Here is a 21,716-nt window from a genome sequence, read left to right as displayed (position 1 = left end):
ACATTATAACCTCATCTGAGTAAATCACCCATGGTTTATTTGGAATTCTAAGGAACAGGCACCTCAAAAGACATAACTCTCCTGAACCAGGCCTGGATCTTCTTATGACTGCCTTCTGCCATATAAATAGTAAGCCAGCTTGCATATTTTGCATTAATGTCTTCACGCAGGCTGGTTCGAGTTTATTTTTGTTGCTTTCATTTTAAGACTGTGTTTATGCCTCTCAGACTTCCAGCCAGAAGAAAAATGACAAGACGCAAAGTTTGTCCTTTTTTCAGAGATGCTCCAGACGGCTCCTGGAGGCACATGTGAAGATTAACAACCCCTAGATGCCAATTCACTGGCACTGGGTGGCTTTCCAAAATGGTTTTTGTGGCAGAAACAGACACATTAAACTAGTCCTGTGACTCAGTTTCCACACTTCTTGACAATGGAGCCTCTCGGCCTCAGAAAAGCAGCAGGAAGCATTTACCTTGAGCCTAACTTAGCACCCGCGTCGTGGGCCACAAATCTCAGGCTACAACAGCCAGTCACCCAAGAAAGGAAGCACTAAACGGGAAATGGCTTGAAAAAGGCTGTCTCTGAAAAAGCAGCAGCATTCTGAGCAGCAAAAATAGTAAGAATTTTTTAAACTTGGAAAAACAAGGAAAGTTGAACCTAGCTAAGAATATTTCAAAGACCCCCCCACCTGTGATTTCTCTCTTGCCCAGCTTTTCAATTGACTTGCCTCTTCCAGAAACAGCAAAACACACACACACACACACACACACACATTCACAAACTCTTGTTTCAATCCCACCAACCCTCCTCCCCCAAGGCCGGCTTGGTGGTGACAGCCTCGGACAATGACATCACCCAGGTTTGCCTCTTTGGCAGGGTCACCAATATTGTTTGCAGTGAATTTCCTGTAAAGGCTCCTGAGGCAGGAAACTAGTCCTGTGCCTTGATTCCTCCGCCTGTTCTGAACCATCCTGTCAAGTCGAAACAAAGGCTTTTTGTGTTTTTTCCTTTTAAAAAAACAAAACTCCCCTGCACTTTTAATGAGAACCTTAATTACAGCTCAAGAATTAAATATATTTACGGATGACCTCATGCCTGCTGATAATTAGCTATTTGAAAGACTAGGCACACCCTTAGACCTGGTTCCTTCTCCTTGGCCCCTCCCCGAAGCGCTCAGGTTAATTACTAACCTTGACCTTCCAGAACAAAGTAGGTCTGGTCCAGTCAGCCCCCTCCCCCAGGGTTCCCTGGGAGAGGGGCTTGTTCCTCCTTCTCCCAATGGAGAGTGGAAACTGCGCCAGGAGAGGGCTGATCTGCCCGGGATAATGATGTAGGAGGGGTGACAGGTTTCTGGGGGGCCCCGCTCTAAGTGTTGACAAGTTTTAATTAACGCCCAGGCTAATTTAACCCTGGCACAGTCGAGAGGAAGAAAACTGCTCATCTCAGAGGCAGAAGTGTTTGGATCTGCACAGTCCCAGTGGCGATGAGGGGAGATCTCTCCGGCTCCCGCCGCAGACTCCTCATGTCTGCGCTTCGTGCTCTCCTGGCGTGCAATCCCCAACTGGAGGTGCAGCTGACTCAGGCTGTTACTTTCCATACACTTTCTGTGTAAGCGGAGTGTCAACAGCCTGATTTGGAAAGCGCAAGCCGGGTGGCCCTCCCATAGGGTCCCGCCTGCTGCCAACAATGGGCAGCTCCTAAAAGCTCCTAAAAATGGTTGCCCCCCCCCCCCCCGCCCCGCCTCCAGTCAGTTGTCGCTCCTTGTAACATTTTCCAAATTTGCTGCGGGCCTGCGCCCTGTAAGGGGAGAGGCTGGGAGGCGGACATTCTCCTCATTCTTTTGCCTTATTAGGTTGTGGATTTCATTGCTTTTGGGGGGAATAGGGGCTAAGTTGAGGAATGGCATCAGGAAGTGACCTCGGGAAAGGGGGGCCAGGAGGAAGGCAGAACAGAGGATGCAGCAGCAGGCGTGAGAAGCATTGGGGAAGGAGGCCTGGAAGAGGTATGGCTCCGCTAAGCCCTCTAGAAGGTCCCACGTTCTGGGTCCGCGGCTGGGCACAGGCTCCTGCACACCTCTAGGCCCTGTTTGACAGCACTTCTGGGTGGTTTTTTTGCAGGGGTTATCAGTGGGAAGCCCTCCTGTTTCTACATCATTACCAGTTGAAAGACGGCCTGACTCGAGACTGTGGGCTGTATCTAACTTGAGTCAATAAGGATTTTTTTTTTTGCTTTGGAGAGAAGGGGACCCGGGGAAAGAGTCCCTTGGCTGATCCCAGACTTAATAACAAGCTGAGTTACTCATGAAAGAGCCTTGCTGGCACTGCCGATGGCTCATCCAGACACGAAACTGCTCAGGGCTTGCAACTCTGAAACGAGAGGCCACCTCTCAGGTGAGGAGGCCCAGATGGGCCAGAGGCTGGGGAGAGGGCTATGGTATGTCACTTGCAGTGTGAGTTGCCACTTGACAGAGGATGCTTCTTGGAAGTTGCTGGCTGGGTTTAGGGTTCGGAGCTCCCTGGGGGAGGATTTCAGGAAAAGGCGTATATGTTTTGGTTTTCCACTGATCTGCACACTTCAACAGACTCTTTCAACTCCTTTAAAGAGGAGACACAAGCAGCAGACCCCACCTGGATGTAGGATGGTGAGCCGCTGACATGACTCCGAGAAGCTACGTTTACTACACACCGACAGTGTGCCAGGCACTATGCCAAGTGCTTCGTGCACACTATTTATCTCATTTAATCCCAGAATCACCCTGTGAGGTAGGACAATGGCCCTTTTCAAAGGAGGACACTGAGGCTTAACCCCTGTCACTTGCCCAGGGTCACAAAGCCAGGAGGTGGAGGAGACAGGTGCAGAACCCAGGTCTGTCTCCCTCTGACCCCGGCCCGCTTCCAACCCCACACCTTTCACTACCCCCTGGTTCTGTCGCCAGAACCAAGCATGGAGACAGGGGTGCCAGAAGCTCCCTCCCACAGGAGCTTCGGAGCTCTTGACACCCCCTCCCGGGTGGCAGCTGCTTGGGCCAGGAGACAGCCTGAATCCCAGTGACACCTGAGCCGCCTCCTATCCTCTGCTGGGTAGGCTGGGTGCTATCAGCTAACCCACTGGCTGAGCAGGCATCTCCTCCAGCACGTGGCTTCCTGCAAGAAACTTTCTTACCCTGAGTGTTTTGCAACCTCTCCCCCAGAAACCTCTTCCAAAAGGGAGGTGAAGCAATTCATTCCCCAACTACCACTAACGAGCCCCTGGTTCTCTCCTGGAAGGATGTCCACCTCCCTACGATCTCCGCCTTTCAAAAGGGGGGAAGAAGCACCTCTTAAGCACTGTCAGGCAGAGCCTGCCTGGAAGGGGTACCGAGCTGGAAACGGAAGCAGAGACCGGCTGTGCTAACGTCCTGCAGCTCTGCCCCTCATGGCATGGGGAGTGCTTCAGTGCCCATGCTGCAGAGACTGGCTCATTCCAGGCAACACCTGCCACCCTCACCAAGGCCACCAAATCCTTCCACAGCAGACCTACTGATCCCAGGCAGTCCTAAAGATGGAGGCCAGGTTCTGCTGGATGATTTCGGCCACTACTTTCCTTGCACGAGCTGAGCTATGTCACGCTCTCAAGCACCATCTGAAGGCAGGAAAAACCCAACCTGAAACCACACAGACAAAGAAAGAGGCACGGGCCAGTGACCCCAGCCTTATCTTGCAGTGGGGCCGGAGTGCAGCTCAAGTGTGTCAATTTTGGGAAAGCGTTATCAAGGGCACTGCGGTGTTTAGTCACACATTTGGCCATGAGCATCTGAATGACTTCTGTTGTTTTTTTTTTTAAACACGCTGGAGTATTTCCTGGGATGGGAACTCTAAGTTCCACAAGCCAGCTCGAAAGCACTTAGAGAAAAGAATAGCACCTGGCAGCGGAGCTGGGCAGGCGAGAATAAACTACGGCAGCATGCTCCCAAGTGCCCTCACCCCAGGGACAGCACGTCAACTGCGGACCCCAAACCTGCGGGAGTCGACCCCCTCACTCACAGATCTCAACACAGACCTGCCCCCAGTTGTGAGTGGTCCTCTGGACTAGGAGGCTGCGGAGATCATACACCTGGAGGACCCAGAAAGCACAGGCTTGGAGAGCCCCTGGGACATAAGAAGGGAGACCCTCTGTTCCTCTTTTGTGAAGCCTGTGCTTATTCTGAAGGGACCCTCAGCGAGCTCAAAGCAAATGCCTCAGAAGGCACAGTCAGGGCAGACCCCCCTGGGGAGGGTCTGGCCTGCCCACTACAGCTGGGAAGCGACAGGACCTGTGAACGGAGACGGATTGAGAAGCTGGGGTCTTGCTCTTCAGAGGTTCTAGGCAAGGCTAAGATATACGGAACAAGGTGCCTCAAACGTGAGACTCCCCAAAGACAGCGCTCATCAGGGAAGGAACTGGTAGGACTGACCACAAGAGGCAGCGAGGGAATGCTGCTCAATTGCACATGCAGGACCCCCTAATACCTGCCCCCAGAAACCTTCCCACCGCTGCAGCAGAGGCCCACCCTCCTGCACACTCACCTCCTTTATGAAAGTTTCCATGACCGACCCCACCTGCCCCTATTCACCCCTCTCCTCTCCCGGCACACAGCTAGAGCGCTGCAGGCGTGGCGGTGTGTACTCAGTGTCCTGCTGAGGGCTCATGTGGCTTTGAGCTCTCCCAGCCACACTGGGAGCTCCTCGAGAGCATGGGCCTGGTCTCCGGTTTCTCATACCCCAAAGGCGCGGCGCGGGCTCCACTCTGCAGAGGGGCCCGGCGAGGGCTGTCGTCTGGCCCTGGCGGTCATGTTTCTACCTGCACACTGGACACCAGGGCCCGCGAAGCCCCAACTCATGTTACACAAGATGCTGGTTGGCTATAAAATGCAGGCCCGCTCTGGTCAGCGGCCCCTCATTCTGCTGCCCAAGTGACGGCTGCTGAAGTCTTTCAAAAGATATTCCAAGACTTTACAGCGTGATGGAAAGAGACAGTACCCTCCTCCCCAAGAAAGCCTTTTCTATCTGCAGGAACAACTTGGAGCAGGTTCAGCTCAGCATAAATGCATCATAAGCCACCTACCATGGAAACTGACAGCTGTATCCCAAACGTGGGGTAGGACTCAACATAATCGGACACATTTTCCACTTGCCATATGCTTTCTTCCCACTCTGAATCAATTTTATAAAGGAAAACTTTTATTTTTGTATTTAAGGGGATAAGGATAAACACACACACACTTCTCTCCCCTCCTATGCAGTTACTTAAAAGATTTACAGTTCACATGGGTATGCCGCCAGGAAAATGGAAACCTCCTCATCTTTCCAGCTGATGCAGCTGGGCTGGCCATGCCATTACAGGACAGCTTCATCCTCGTTCGCTCCTTTATATTCTGGACAGGGATGATTTTCGCTGCCGAATCACACCAACGGTAGGGCAGAGAATCCCAGCCCACGTCACAATGGACACTTTATGACCCATGAACCTAGCTTCTTGCTGGGCGCTGTGTGTACAGTCAGGAGTCTCTATTGACAGCCCCAAGCTCTGTCACTGTTCCTCCCTCCCTGGGTAGAAGCCACATAGCTAGTCTGACAAGATGTGCCTTCAAATGGGGAGCCGTGGGCCATACGGAATCTACCATCTTCCTGGACTGGCTTTCAGGGGCTACTGGAAGCTGGACGCCGCAGAGTGAGTCAGCCGGCATGCCTCTCTCTCTGAACAAGAACCACCCTCGCTACAGCTCCACCTGACCAAAAGGAACAACGGGGAAACACAGAGCATATGCAAGAGGGGCGTACAGAGAAAGGGAGGACCTAGGAGAAGAGCCAGTTTAAAAATCAGGCTTCCTGACTTCCTGCTTCAAAGGGGGAGGCACAAAATTTTACGAAAGATGCTTTGTAAGTCAAGTGGCCCCTGGATGGGACCGAAGGGGGCTGGACTTTGTTCATGGGGTAGAAGTTAAGCTCTCTAAGAAACACTACAAAGCCACATGAGTACAGTGCCATAAACTCCAGATCCAAAAGTTACCAATGCTTTAATCAAACACAGGTGTCCGCTGCAACCATGATCACAGAGATAATTGAAGCTTTTGTTTGGTTTAATGCTCTACCGTCCCGGGGTTCCCACCTTAGAAGTCAGTTCTGGTTTGGCCTGTCCAGGCAGCCTTAGAGGAAGGGTTGCAGTGAGAGTTCTGGAAGCACAAGGCTCCCGGCCTACTGGAGTCTAAGGAGGACTGAATTTGCAGGCTCCAGGCCTCATCACCATTTCCACAACAAAGCTCTCAGAGATCTGGTCGTGCCCATCTTTTCCTGCTCTGACCACTCTGGCCTTCTTTCTGCCCCTCAGGGCCTCCACGCTTTAGTTCCCTCTGCCTGGAACAGCCTTCTCCAAGTGCTCTCTCGGCTCTCTCTCTCTCCTCCCTCAGGGAACAGCTAAAACGGCAGGTCTTCAGAGATCTTCCTCTTGATCTAAGGTACCTGCAGCACCCTCCTCCCTCACTGAGCTCTCCCCAGACCCTTCCCAAGCACTAGACTGTAGTGCGGTGCAGAAATGAGAGCACGGGCTTGAAGCCAGACCTTCTACGCCCAAATCCTTGCACTGTCACTTGGGCAGGTGGGTTAAACCTCCACGGATCCATTTCTGCACCTATCCTGCAAGGGGAACACCATCTCCCTCACAGGATTACACGAGTCAGTCCACGTAAAGCACTCAGAATGGCGTCTAGCACAGAGCAATATGCTAGCTATTATTATTATTCAATTCATAGCACATAACCCTATCTGAAATTACCTTGCCTTATTTACATGCTTGCTGTCTCCCCCACCAGCCTGTGAGCAGACCAAGAACATACAGAAATGAGATGGACAATGGTTTGCACTGGGTCATCTGATTTCCTTGGTGGCCACTGGCCAATCCCAAAGACCCTCGGCTGCCCACGCTCTGACACAACTGAACCCACTGCTGAACCCACAACTGAAGCCTGAGCTGCTACTCAGAGGTCTCATGTTTAAACTATGCTTGGAATGTTCGATAGGAACACGCATTTATTTTTAGGCAAGAAAGTTGTCTCTGAAGCTAACCCCGTGGCCCTGGAGCAGGCCGTATTTGGCAAGGATGGCTTTGTGGTTGTTTATTAAAGGGGCCCAGAACTTGCTGAAGTCCACAATAGCTGTGAGGAGAACTCAATGCGCTGTACGTCTTCTGTTTTCATGGTGAAACCTTGTTCCCTTCGAATCTGGGTGTCTCTGTGCAGCGGGCAGAGCCGAGCACCACTCCCTGACCTTCCGCAGCTTTGGGCCATAATCCATTAACCAGTCATCCCTAAAAGGGTTCACGGCTCTCAATGGGCTGAATTCTCTCTTCCGTGTGTTGTCTCAGAGTCAGTGACTTAATGAAAGTTACATAAGGAAAGGGAAAATTCGTTTCCCCAAATGGTCAAGGTCCTTCTCCAACTGGTCTAGGCATTTCCTCTTACCCCACCAGCAGACGCAGTGCTGGGTGACTACAGGCTGACATCTCTGAAAAAGACATCTTGATACAGAGCTTTCTGCTCTACAGAAAGTCAAATCCTACCAGACTTGGCAGCATAGCTCAAATGATCAAAAAAAAAAACACAACTGCCTCACAATCCTGGTGATGTTTACCATCTGGATACCTTCCAGAGCTGGTTAGCAGACAGCCGGTAAGAAGGGTTGATTCATCAGAGTGCCCTTGAAGTACCCTGGCAAGCCGGCCACTTCCAGACATTTTGAATTTTGAAATTGAGTTTATTTCATAGGCCAGAACTGGAAGATCATACAAGCCTATAAAATTAAAAAAAAAAAAACCTGACTCTTCCAAACACAATCCATGCCGGCAACAGCCAAAGAGGCACTTTGTGAAAGCATTTAATATTTTCATCAGACACAGAGTTTAATGTAAAGATACTCATTTCCTTCAAAGAAAGAGCAGGGAGTGATAGGGAGAAAAAGGTTTATTTACTGTCAGAGTTGGGGGAGGAAGGATGTGGATTAAAAAAAAAAAAATGTTATCATGGAATGAACTGTGCGCCTGGGAATTGCTGGAAATTTCAGAGTTCTTTTTAATTTGTCAGTGTTTGTGAAAGCAGGCAAAAGTTGCAGGCACATTTTGCCCTGCTATTAAGAAGTCACATAGCTGAGATTCCAACTCCAAATGCCCAGAGAAAAAGCACACGTCCCAGCCACAAAGCCAACAGCGGCTTTCACGGAGCACTCTCCTTTTTCTTCTGCCTCTCTCATGCGCAAATACACACCCCTCGTTGATAAAATGGACTGGCCCGACTCCTGCGCCAGGGAATAGAGGCCCCTTGTCCCCTACCCAGCATGGCCACCATGCACGGGGATATTTTCCTGCGAGACCTGTTGGCAGCATCGTATTTCTGCCCAGGAGCCCAACATTCCACCACTAGTGCTGCCTCTGGTACGGAGGCACTCCTCAAGACAGTGAGCAAGCAACTAGTTTCCATGGTGATATCAACTAAATTCCTTTGACTCACTCCCAGATTTAGACTGATCATGGAGCACTAATGTGTTGACAATTACATACATGCATACCCCGAGGCCTTTGACACTGAGTGAGATTGGCCTGGTGTCTGGTAAAGGAAGGCCTGTCATTTCAATAACGCACGCCGAAGACCCACAACGCTCCCAGAGTGACACGCCCTCAAGCAACCGCCCTGCATGGCTGGTTGTTGAATCACTCGCAAGCTTCCTCCCGTGATGTTTCTCCTAACCTCAAACCGGCCTTCTCCGCCATCGAAATGAAGCGCAGAGTTTAAAAAAAAAAAAAGAGAAACGCATCTATTTTACTTCCTGCCGTGCCCCCGTCCTGGATGGCTGCTAATTAAGACATTCAGAGCTAGACTCCGAGTCAAGGCTGCTCAGGAGGTACGACATGGAAACACTTTACCCTGGGCTTTTTGGAGATTAACAAACTGCATGTGTTGCCGTCCCCTGTGGAGACTGAGGAGTAAGGCCCACCGCCTGCCTCCCATCACCTGGGCTGTGGCTTCCACCCCCTCTCAGGGAGGAGAAGATGAAAAGAAAAACCCACTAGAAAGCCAGCGACAGACATCACTCAGCCCCACACCTTTGGGGGGGAAACTTTAAAAAGCATAAAACAAACCACAATGTCTTCTTTATTCCTGCCCGAAGCTGAAGACACAAATGCTATTGTACTGCTGGTGTTCTGGCGTCCCATTCAATCATTTCAACACTGTCAACGATATTTCCCAAGATGACTTCGTTGTGTTCTGCGGAGTAGTAACTGCCACTTCCAACGACTTCTGCCCCGTGCGGATGGTTCCACCGGAAGACAAAGAATCTGTTCTGCTCTGATATTTAGAAGATAAACATTTAAATAAGCCTTTCTTAACTCGACAGGAGGGCACTGCTTTCCTTTCAGAATTTAGGATTCAGATACCCAGATGGGGTAGCGGAGTGCTTTATTAATGGGAGTAGGCAAACTTGAAGTGTATATGTGTAAGCAAGTTAGTCTTAAAAAGAAAAAGCTGTGTGAGGAGCAAGCGATAAGCCCACAACTCTTCTATTTACCACATGGCCCTAGTTTCTTAAAAACCCTAACACTTGAAAGCAAAGCTAAATCCAGGGTCAGGCAATCATGAGTGACACGTTCAAGTCTAGTGTGGAGGGATGTTGGGCACACAGGATGGGCTGTGTGTACCCGGGTAAGTCACTCTGCCCTGCCACTCATGGAATGCTTCCTGGGTCAAAGGAGATCAAGTTTCTTCCAAGGGTGGCATGCCCACTTGGGAGACTATCAGGGTTATCCACATCCCCCATTAAAGCTTGAACCACAGTGAGAGGCTTAGTCTTTGAGTATCTTGTAAGCCTTCTGATGACTTCAAAGAGAAAGTCTCTGCTTGGTCCGGTGGGTCTTCAGCACCTCCCCAATCTCTCTTTTCAACAAAGGGAGCACGCCTTAGGCTGAGCCTTCAGCAGGAACAGTACCTGGCAAGAACTTCACATTGTTGTTTCCAGTGTGTTTATGTTTGCAGTTTCCTTCTATTAAGGGCCAGGGAAGCTGGGTTTTCCATTTAGCACACTCGTTAAATTTTCCTTTTAAAATCTAAGTCAAAAAAAGGCAAACTGGGGGCCAGCCCGGTGGCATAGCGGTTAAGTTCGCACACTCTGCTTTGGCGGCCTGGGGTTAGCCGGTTCGGATCTTGGGTGCGGACCTACGCAGCGCTCATCAAGCCATGCTGAGGCAGCATCCCACATAGAGCAACTAGGAGGATGTACAGCTAGGACATACAACTATCTACTGAGGCTTTGGGGAGAAAAAAGGGAAAAAAAGCAGGAAGATCAGCAACAGACGTTAGCTCGGGGCCAACCTTCCTCAAAAAAAAAAGGCAAATTGACTTAAAGAAGATTATTAAGTAGACAGAAGTAAAAGTGGGTATGGAAAAACCACACACGACTGAAGTTCAGGATGTACAGGGACGGAGCGAGTGCAGGGGGACTGCTCTTGCTGGGGACTACTGCCCATTCTGGAAACACAGGATGGTCCCTCACTCTTAGGGGGATGGGGCTCATCTCAGGAAGGCAGGAGCCAGCACAGAAATAGGTGGCAAACAGCAAATCCCAAATAAGGTCAATCCAGTCACCTTTAGCTAACACTTCAATAAATTACATCTAAGAGAAAGGCCACTGGCCTCTTCCAGAGTAACTGCTGCTCAGACTAAAGAGGAGGCAACCAAGTTACACCAACCAGCTTTTAAAGGCTTTCCACGGACATTCCAAGTTAATGCATCTGTTGTTTATGAGGGAAAGGGGAGGGGGAGGACGTGCAAGAACAACACAACCAAAAAAGGCACCACACCGAGACAACGTCGCAGGGATTTTTATAATCCCAGGGAGGCGGCTACATGGATACAACTTCCCAAGCCCTGCTGTAAGGACACTCTTGCCAGTTAAATGTATGCAAAGATTTCACTTTCTGGAAGAGGCGGGATCCTTCTCCCAGCCAGTCGGTTAATTTTTCTCCCCCAATAAGATCACTCTTTAAACAGAGGCTGGAAATTAAAATGGTTCTGTTTCTCTGGATTCACTGAACCTTACACAACTTGATACCTGGGATACTGACTAAAATGTAACTCATAAACCTTCTATGCCACTTTCAGATACTTTATAACAAATTCTGGCACCTAGACTGCCAACACTGTAAAACTAAGTTTCCTTATAACCTCCACTTTGATGTTTCAAAAACTAAGTTTCCTTATGACGGCCCTTTGATGTTTCAAAGTTGAAACTCATCCTAAGGGAGACTACTCTTGAGCTCTCAAACTATCCGTGATATAAAGACTTCTTTCAAGCCTCCGTGGATGACAGGATTGTATCTGCTCTAGTAGAAACTTCCGCCTACCTTTTAGTAGGTCAGTGTTTCAGTTACCACCGCCATTGAATTACCAACTTGCTCTCAACTTGCCTCCGATTTCCATGAAAACAGAAAAGGCGGGGAGGAGGACTTAAACCAAGGTAACAAGAGTGCTTTTGTTATTCTGTAAAATAAATACATACACAAAGGCCTCGGGAGGAAACTGAGGGAAGGGAGCTGAATGGGACTGACGAGAGAACGTGGACATCACTAAGTGAAGGAAACAAGAATAAAGCTGGGGGAAGCACTGATCTAGAATATACTAAATGCCAGGGAAGAGCTAAACATGTTGATATTTTAGCTATTCAGAAAACTCGACCCAGTATGCGATACTAAAGTAAACAAGTGTGTGCTAATTATTCTTGTCCTTCCCCTCTCGCCACCCCCCACCCCCAAATAAAAGCAGCAAGGGAATCGTTTTTTTAAAGAACAAAGCTAAGATCTGGTCAAAGGCTTGTACAATTCCCAGCACATTATAAATTAATATAGCAAAAGCCTAAAGCGTTCACCTCAGTAGTCTCAGAAATGTCGTGAGCCTTCCCAAATCAATTCCTTTTTGGCTCCATTCTCTTCGCTGTCATCTGCTGGTTGGCCCTGCCAGATCACTTGTACTAGTCACTCAGTTAACTCTGAAAAGGGCACTGTCTGGCCAGAGTCGGCCATGACTGGAGTCTATGTTTAAATGGCAGAACTCCCCAGCCCAGGGGCTTAAGACTGCAAGCCAGACTCGTCCCCGCTCCCCTGACATCCGATGAAGAGGACATTTTTTGAGCGCAAGCCTGCACGTTAACTGACACCCCCCCCCCCCCCCCCCCCCGACTGCATCCAGGAGTTTCACAGTACCAGCCACGCCTGGATATTAAAACACCGCCCTCAACTCCTGGGCTGTTTCCCTCTAACACTTCCACTAAACTTTCCCACAAGGCGGTCTACTCCAGGCCAGGCAATCGGCTGCCATTAAACGAAACCATTCAGCGCCAGTTCCAACTGGAGAGTGAGTCAGCTCCCTGCTGCCCAAGTGGCCTCCTTCTTGGTCTTGGAAGCCGGAACCAGGCAGGGTGATTCGAAAGGCAGAGGGCAATCCCGCACCCACGCCCTGGACCGTTTAGGATTAGGGAAGGCAGCAGGTGCCACTCCAAGGCACCAACAGGATTTCACCTCTCAACTAATGAGTGTGTTTCCAAGGGGCGCTGTACTCCCAGGCCATCGTCCCACAGCTCCTCTCTTCTGCTCTCGTCAGAAAAGCCATGTTCTCACACACATGGGGGGGGGGGAGGTGGGCGTAGAGTGCTAGCAGTTGAGTAGCTTCCCCTACCCCCCCTCTCCCAAGAGGGCAGACAGCGTATACCCACCCTCCTCACATATTTACAATCTTATTTCTGGATGACAATTGAGTTTGGGGTTTTTTTTTGTTTTGGGGGGGCGGTTTTTTGTAAGTACGTTATTTAGTTTTGAAAACTGCTAAGGACCTGTTAGTCTTAGCCAGATCCTAAGAGGCAAGCAATTAGAGTAATGGAACAAAATATCAGACGGCTACTTTGGGGCCTCCATTATCAGCCTACAAAAAAATCTACTTGGAGAAAAACAAAACACCATCAGAACTTTCAAATAATTAACTCACACCCAATACAGCCCGAGCCAAGGGTCGGGGTCCAAACGCTGAGGCCCTGCAAGCATTGATGTTTCAATGAACATGGATGCTTCCCAAAGGAGGCATCGCCTCCTGCTGTGATTAGAAGTTTGGGAGCAGCTGTCAATAGACCTCACCCATCCAGGGGAGCAGGGGATGGCAGGGCTACCCAGGCCCCTTTCAGAAATTAGGAGAGGGAACTGTGGCCCTGAATTATAACTCCTCAAGAAGTTGCTCAGAAAACCAGACCAGTCCTTCCCCCATCCCCCAGGAGAACACATAGGGCCTTCCCACGTCAGAACTGTTGCATAACCTACTTATCAGGTAATGCCTAGGTTACAGGGGTCCTTAGAAGTCAGAGCAAAGGGCTTCAGGTGGACATGAAAGCCACCAGGAGCCACACGCCCCCTCAGACTTGCGCCAACCCTTGCTTAGTTCCTAGAATTCAATTCCACTTGCTTTAAGAGCCTACAGCTGTCCTGGACACAGATGTTTAGAGTATGCGAGTATGCACAGCACCCTCACAGCACTGCCACTCTTCCTCTGCCCAGTGGCTCAGCCTTGCAGAGGCAAAAAGGGCAGTCTGTTGACCACTAGAGTGACACTGCAACGTAGAAAAATCCAGCCAGCCTCTTTGCGAGGAGGGAGGTTCCTCTTGGAAGGGAGAGAACAGTATAAACTTGTGTACATATTGCATTGCATTACTCCTTCCCCCATTTCATAAAGGATTTCTATCCCAGAATAGGAAAGTGTACAGCAGTGAAGTCATATTTTTCCCCAAAGAACAGCGAGGTGTACATATTTGCTGCAGCAGGTATAAAGCAGGACATAGTAGAATCTGGCCCTTAGTGAGAAACTAAAGCAGCTGGTATCAGAGGACGCTGTGAACCAGCCTTTCCCTCAACCTTGCCTGGTCCTTGAGGAAGGGAGGAGGGAGAACGACACATGGCAGCAAGGCCTTGGGGTTCCAGTGAGTCCTGGTTCCCGCCCAGGACCTGAATGGCGCCCCAGCCTCACCCTCTGTGCAAGGGAGACTAGAACCACGAAGGAGCACACACCCTAACTCCCAGGAGGCAGTGGAACTGAGCTAGCAAAGGGAGTCACTTGGGGAACAGAAGACAGGAAGGGAGGAAAAAGGAAGGGCTCCCACTCGCAGCACCTGAGGAAAAAAACGCCAGGGGCTCATTTCCCCAAGCACCAGACATTCTCGAAAACAATCGTGGCCCCCTGCTCCCCTCCCAAATTCCCAAGTCTCTTGGTAACTCTTAACCTTTTCCACCCCGGCACTGCCTCAGGCAATAAGTTATTGTTGGGACTGCCGATTAGGTCTCCCTTTCCCCTCCACAAGCATTTTTCTGTCAGATTATCTCAACCTGCCCACCCTGCGGTAGGTGGGGCAACGGATAAGGACACCACCACCAACCCCCTTCCCCCAACTCTTGATGAGGAAATTCAAGCCGAGGTTGGTCATTTACCCAAGGTTATGCCAGGCCCCACCCCAGGCTGCCCTGGAACAGCTGCTCCTCTCACCCTTTCCCCTCCAGCCTGGCTGCCTGCACCGAGCCCCAGAGCACCCACGCACACCCTCCGGAGGCTTCCATTCCAGTCACGCTCCACTATTTCCTCAGCTCACTGCTCCAACCCCTGGAATGCCCCCATGTTCCTGAAACAGCTCCACCAAACCCACCCCCAAAGTCCCAACGCCATACACATCCATCTTCGTAGAACCACAGAAGGGACCCCTCGACCCTCCTCGTTTTCCAGATGACAGGACTGCACTGAGAGATCAAGGGTCTTGCCCAAGGCCCTGGAGCTGATTAGTAACAAATCTGGGAAGAAAATTCAGATCTCCGGAACACAATAAATGCCTCTAACTTCAAGTACCTCCCACCTTCTTCACATACACTTTTAAACAACCCCCTGCCAGCACACACACCCACTCAACACCTTCCTCGAGCTCTGCCTGCACACACTCAAACCCTCTCTTATATGATCTCCCCCTCAACAACCTTGGATTATCCTCCCTCCCCCGACACAAACCACCTCGGGGCCTCCCACTCCTTTTAATCTCCCTTTCATTACTGTGGGTCCCCCTAAATCGCTTCCACACCCTAAAATGCCACCTGAAAACAGACCCTGCTTTAGGATTTCTTCACCCCCTCCCCCTGAAAAGACACAGCTCTTCCTGGACATTCTCACCTCTTTCTCCCCAAACTCCTATTCTCCCTTCATGGCACGCACACAATCTCCAGTCCTGGGAGAAGCCCTCTCCTCCAAAATTCCCTTCTCAGTCTCCATCGCCGAGTCCCTTTCTAATGGAACTTTCCTTTTTCCTAACTAACCTCCCTCCCATGATCCGCCATTCCGCTCACATTCTCTCCCACCATCCTCACCTTTTCCAGAATACCTTTTCTCAGGCGCCTCCAAAGCTTTGCTGAGCTGTTCAGCCTTCCATCAATTCTTCAGAAACCCCTCTTCGAATCACTCCAAATACTCTATGCCCCTTCAGCCTCTCCATCCCTCATCAATTCCTCTTACTCTTCCTATCTCCCATCCTCTCCTCTTCCTTTTAGAACAGGGACCCCAAATAAGTCTCACCCCTTCAAAAACTTCTTATTCACAGGTCCCTAATTTCTCCCATCAGACCCCTAGTCCCAGCCCTCCTTTGTGCCCCTACCCATCCCTACACCCCAGGTCTTCTCACACCCACTTCTTTCCTTAGCCTCTGTTCTCCTTTCCTCTCCCCAGTCCTCCCACTACCCTTCAGACTCCACAATCCTTCCTTAGTACCCCTCCTCCATCTTCAGACTTCCAGGATCTCCATCCTCTTTAGAACTCCCCCAACCTGGGACTCCCACAATTCCAATCCTCTTCAGACTTTCCTGCACCCCAAATAGCCCCCTCCACCCTCGAGCTCCTCTTCAGCCTCCCACGAACCCTAATTCTATCCTGACCCACAATTCCAGACTCCTCTGTTTCTCTCTGGTCCTCCGACCCTTCAATCCCGCCGCAGCCCCCAATTCCATTTTAGATCCCCCAATCATCTCGGTTCCCCCAATTCCCCGCCCAGACCCCCCAATGCCTTCATCCGGCTCCCCGATTCCTTTTTGGAGAGCTCCATATGCCCTCTTCGGCCGCCAATGGTTTTTTCAGACTCCCAATTCCTTGTTCGAGTTCTGCGACTCCTTTTCACGACTCCAAACCCCTTCCCAGCCCCGCCGCTTCCTTCTCAGGACCCCCGATTCCCATCACAGCCCCGCCAGTTCCCTCTCAGGACCTCCGAGCCCCTTCCAGGCCCCCAGCCTCCCTCGGAAGCCCCCCTCCAGCCCGTCCGGCCCGCGGGCCGCGCACCTTGCGCTGCTGCTTCTCCCAGGCCGGGTCCAGCAGCAGGTCCCGGTCCCAGTCGTCCTCCTGGGCCATGTAGTCGCCCATGCTACCCCCGCCGCCGGCGCCATTGCCCCCGCTGCTGGGGCCGTACTGGTACGACTGGTTCGCCGCGTGGTAGTCCACCATTCCGCCGCCTCTCGCTCGCCCACCAGCCCGTCCGCTCCCGCCTCAGCTCCCGCCCCTCTGCCCGAGCTGCCGCCGCCGCCGCCGCCGTCTCCGCCGCTTCAGCTGCTTCAGCCCGCCCTCCTCTCGCGCCTGCGCACTTCCCGCCGCGCCTGCGCACCGCGCCGCCGCCGCCGCCGCCCTCCCGCGCGCGCGCGCGCGCCTCCCCGCCAGAAAGGCCCTGAGAAGTCCTCGGGGAGCTCGGCGCCTGCGCAGAGGCCACGTCCCCCGCCGCCCCCTCGGCTCGTGCACGAGCAGCGCCCCCTCGCCGCGGGAGCGCGCGCGTGTGTCCTCCGCGTGTGGGCGGGGCCAGAGTTATGAATGATTTATGAGGCAGGTCTCCCCATCAGGCCTTAACCTGCTCGGGCGTGGAATGTATCCCCATTCAGCCACACAAATTCAACAAATATTTATTAAACGCCTGCTGTATGCCAGACCACGTTTTACGCATTGGCACCAAACAAAATCGACAGAAATCCCTGCCCCGATGGAACTACCTTCTAGCGAAGAGAGAGAAAATTTTAAGTCTATAATATATTCCAAGGTGATAAGTGTTATGGAGAAAAACCAAGCATGAGCTGGAGTGTAAATGAAGCAGTCAGGGTAGGCTTCTCGGAGAAGGACATTTGAACAAAGACCTGAGGGATTCACGAAATGGCCATGGGCTTTGGGTAGATTGGAACAGATACTGGCTGACCGGGAAAGTAGAGGAGTTTTTGGACTTGTCTATTTTCATTCACTCAACAAACATTTATTGAGCACCTACTGAGTGCCAGGCACTGTTCTTGGGCGCTGGTGATATAGTGCTGAGTATGATAAGCATGATTAGTTCTCAAGTGGCTAACACTGCGGGGGGGGGGGGCGGGGAGCAACAATAAATAACAAATAAATACAGATAAATGACCCTGCCATATTAATAGTCGTCTCAAATTTAAATATTCAAAGCTGAGCTCCCGATCTTCCTCCCAAACCTGGTCACCCCACAGTCATCCGCATCTCAGTTACTGGTGCCTCCATCTTTCCAGCTGCGCAGGCAGCAAAACCTTGCAGTCACCCGTGACTCCTCTTCACACCCCACATCCAGTTCTTCAGGAAATTCTGTCAGTTCTATCTTCAAAGTATACACAGAATAATCCACCCACTTCCTCCTGCCCCCACAGCCCCACCCTGGTCCTGCCCACCCAGGCTTGTCTTCGCTGGGACCACTGAGCAGCCTCCTCACTGAGCAGTCTCCCTGCTCCCCCTACAGTCCCCTACTCTGATTCCCACGAGAAGCCAGAGGGAGCCTGTGAACACCTGGTCAGATCGACTCGCTGCCTCCTCTGCTCAGAACGCTCCCGAGCGCGACACTCAGGGTACAAGTCAAAGTCAAGGAAAAGGGGAAAGGCTGCAGGAGTCTTCCCTGCCCTGGGGCTTCAGCCAGACCCACACGGCCTTCCAAGTCCTGGTCGTCCTGGTCTCCGTTTCCTCTCCCAGCTCACCTCCCACTCCCCCGCTCACTCTCTGAGCTCCCCACTTGCTGCTCACCTCACCTCCTTGCTGTTCCTCTAACACACCAGGTGTGCTCCAGCCTCAGGGCCTTTGTACCTGGTCTTGTTACCACTGCCTGGAACACTTTCCCCAGATACCGGAACCCCAGGGCCCACAGCTTCCTCTCCCGCAGGTCTGCAGAATACCACCTCCTCCGTGAGACCTTCCCGGACCACTTTGTTTTAAAAAGCATCCCACATCTTCCCTGCTTTCTTTTTCAGAGAGTACTGATCAGCATTTAACATACTACAGGACTGGTTTATTTTACTGTGTTTATCATCTCCTTCCCAAGAATGTCAGTCCATGAGGGTGGGCATCTTTGGTCACTACTGTGTCCCTAGTCTCTGAAGCAGTGTCTGGCACGAGAGCAGCTTAGGTGAATCCTAGGGAAATGAATGAACAGACTTACAACCATGGTGAGGAATTTAAATTTTTCTTATATTGAGATGTAATTGATATGTAATGAACTTTATTCTAAATGCAATGGGAAGTTAAGGGAGGATTTTAAGTAGGGCTGGGATCTGATTCAGCGGTTCACACGGTCCCTCTGGCCACACAAAGGGAACACAAAGGGTTTATTTTATTGTGTTAATCGTCTCCTTCCCAAGAATGTCAGTCCATGAGGGTGGGCATCTTCGGTCACTACTGTGTCCCTAGTCTCTGAAGCAGTGTCTGGCACGAGAGCAGCTGAGGTGAATCCTAGGGGAATGAAGGAACAGACTTACAACCATGGTGAGGAATTTAAATTTTTCTTATATTGAGATGTAATTGATATGTAATGAACTTTATTCTAAAAGCAATGGGAAGTTAAGGGAGGATTTTAAGCAGGGCTGGGATCTGATTCAGCAGTTCACACGGTCCCTCTGGCCACACAAAGGGAACAGACTGTAGAAGGTGGAGTGGGCACGAGGAGGCTGCTACAATGATCCGCATGACGGTGGACAGAACCAGGGGCCGGGAGGAAGAGAGAGCTGTGGAGGAGGGGCAGTGGGAGGATTTGGCGACATGGAGCTGATCAGTTACTGTCATGAATTTGATGAGGGGTGGGGATGAGGGAAGAATCAAAACTCAAGATGGCTCCTGGGCTTGGGACCTGAGCAACAGAGGAGTATAAAGAAGTTTAGCGAACTCAGAAAAGGACTTGAGGGTGTGGTTTTCAGGGAAAGTAAGACGGTAAGGGTTTGGGTTAGATTAGAGCGGGAACTGGCAGACAGTATAAAAGGCAGGGACTGTGTCACAGTCAACTTCTGGGCATGAGGACTGGAAGACAGCTCCACCAGGTATGGGAGCTGCAAGCCTCTCCCCACCTCTCTCAAAGGCACTGGAAGGGACCCAACAGGAAGCAAAGGAGGGGGGTAAGGCCTGGGCAGCAGCCCACTTTCCCAGAGGATGCCGGGACCTAACCAAAGACCCAGGAGTGTTGGCTGTTTCCAAAGCTGGGCTGGGCTGAGCTGGGGCAGGCAGCCTCTTCCTGCCGGACCTGGAGAACAAGCCCAGGACTCTCATGCTGGGCCTGGTCAGCAGGGAAGAGCCTCTCGGGCAATGGGCCATCTGCCCCTGCCTGCCTGCTCCGGGTGGACACTGAGAAACCTCCCAGACCAAGGGCTCGGAGATGGAAGTGGCTGGCCCTAGCCAATGAGGTTTAAATTAAAGGCTGCCTTTAATTGCCAGCTTCGAGGCCACTTCCTGGCAGCCATCCACGGTCAGTGCAGTAATAATAGCCGCTGTCTATTGAAGGTCAAGGGGCAGCAGGGAGGGGCTCAGAGGGGGCAGGAAGAGACCAGAAGGGGCTCTGAGGGAAGGGCTATGGCCAATGGGTCATAGCTTTAGGTCCACCATGTCTGCACCACCACTTCTTGAAGTTCTCAAGACTTGAGTCAGAACTTAAGTGCTGTACTCAGGCCAAACAAAGGAGAGAGGGCTGTCCTCAAAGGATGGGACACGAACAGATACTGGGATGTCTAGAGGTGGCTATGGAAGCAGCTGAAACAGCAGCCCTGAGCTGAGGGTGCAGACAGGTGCTAAGTTCATGTTCTCTTCCACGTGCCATGCTGTTCTTCTCTCTTCAAGAGCCTTAACTCCAGCAACTACTACAGTGGGTTCTCTCCCCAGCTGTAAAACAGCCACAGGGAGGTTAACTAATTGCCCAAAGCCACTAGGCTGGGGTTCAAACTGAGCAGTCTTTCTCTTAGCTGCTCCAAGGATGATCCTCCTGGAGCAAAAGCAGATCAGGAAGCAGGACACTATGTGGCTTCCAAGAGATAAAGGTCATTTCCTCTTCCCCTGCAGAGCGGCCATGGCCAGTTGCGCAGGTTGTAGCCTACACAAGGGCACCTGCCAAGTGGGTGAGGGGTAGTTGTGCCCACCCAGAGGGGGTGCCTTTTGCTAATTCACACAACCAAATGGGTGGGCAGCAGCCTCCCAGTCTGTTCTCCTTCTACCCCCGACAGCTGGCTCCTGAGTCCTGAGCTGCAGAAGCAGCCTTTGTCCCCAGGGTTTGGGCACGCCCTAGTTCCTGGCTGCCGCTCAGGTCCGGAGCCCAGGGCAAAGGGTGTCCTGCCCTGCCCTGGCTCCCCAAGCCAGTGCCCTCGGATGAAGAACGGGTGTGTGTGCAGCGGAGCGGGGAGGGCTGGGAAGGCTGGCAGCTCTGGCACGGCCAGCACCCTCCACAAAGTCCACGTACCCTGGTTCCGAGAGCGAGCCACTCCCTCAGGGCAGCCGCCCGTCTACACTAAGGGCTGCGCACCTATCATGCCATTTGACTTCCTCCATTTTCCCCAAAAGGCAGTCACCGCTGTCCCCACTCCCTTTTCCTGCAGACACCAGGCTCAGAGGGGAAGACACCTGCCCGAGGTCACTCTGCCAGAAGGTCTGGAATGCCTCGTGTAAAACGGGGAATAACCAACCCAGCTAAGATCAGGTGACATGAACCAGGCCTCCTGGCTGGTGGAGGCTGAGACTCGGGGATGGAGAGGCACGGCGGGGTTGAAAATCCCGATTTTCCTGTGAAGTCTCTGCAAACAGAAGAGCGCTGGGGACTAGTCTACAACCTTGGGGACGAAGTCATTCTGAGTCTGAAATGAACAGCTCTCCTTTCCTAAGCGCCAAGAACAGGCCAGGCCCTGGTCTGAGACCTTCACAGTCAAGAGCTCACGGGATCCTCATGATTCTGACAAGGGTGCACCCTTCTCCCCCTTTCACAGATGAGGAAATTGAAGCACAGAGAGAGTCACCAGACCAAGGACACACAGTGGATTGAGCAGCAGCCAGGCCTGCCTCCCCTACTCACCCCTCCAGCCACTGCCCCAGGGCCCCTAGTGCCCGGATGTGTGAGGCACCCAGCCCTGTTCACCTAGAGGGGTGGAACAGCCCAGGCCAGCCCCAGCTGCAGGGCTGGGCTCCTTCAGCCCGTTCACATCTCCCTCCTTGCTGACTCACGGCCGCCTGCCCTCCCACTTGTGACCTGACTGCTCGGGAAGGTGGAGGTGGGAGTCCGGCCGCTGGGGCGGGGCAGGGGAGGAGGGCAAAGGAGGTGCCACTGGGGGGCCCCAGCCAGAGCCCAGGCAGCTCCAGCACAGTCGCAGAGGCCCAC

At 51.9% G+C, this 21,716-nt stretch overlaps 1 protein-coding gene across 4 annotated transcripts in view; it reads right to left on the bottom strand.

Moving 5' to 3' along the window:
* Window positions 1-16,622, bottom strand: part of ACTN4 (actinin alpha 4) — a 72,941-nt gene extending 56,319 nt beyond the window's left edge. For 2 of the 4 annotated variants that reach the window (XM_058529260.1, XM_058529259.1), the window contains exon 1: window positions 16,397-16,622. In XM_058529260.1, the coding sequence (XP_058385243.1) occupies window positions 16,397-16,558 (162 nt within the window). In that variant the 5' untranslated portion in view covers window positions 16,559-16,622. The remainder of the gene's footprint in view (window positions 1-16,396) is intronic. The other 2 variants (XM_058529258.1, XM_058529257.1) reach the window with 1 other exon arrangement.
* Between the last annotated feature and the right edge of the window lie 5,094 nt (window positions 16,623-21,716).

This window comes from Diceros bicornis, chromosome 34, assembly GCF_020826845.1.
Source record: "Diceros bicornis minor isolate mBicDic1 chromosome 34, mDicBic1.mat.cur, whole genome shotgun sequence".
Taxonomy (NCBI): domain Eukaryota; kingdom Metazoa; phylum Chordata; class Mammalia; order Perissodactyla; family Rhinocerotidae; genus Diceros; species Diceros bicornis.
Note: the sequence above shows the minus strand (reverse complement) of the source record. Positions and strands in the feature narration are given on the sequence as shown.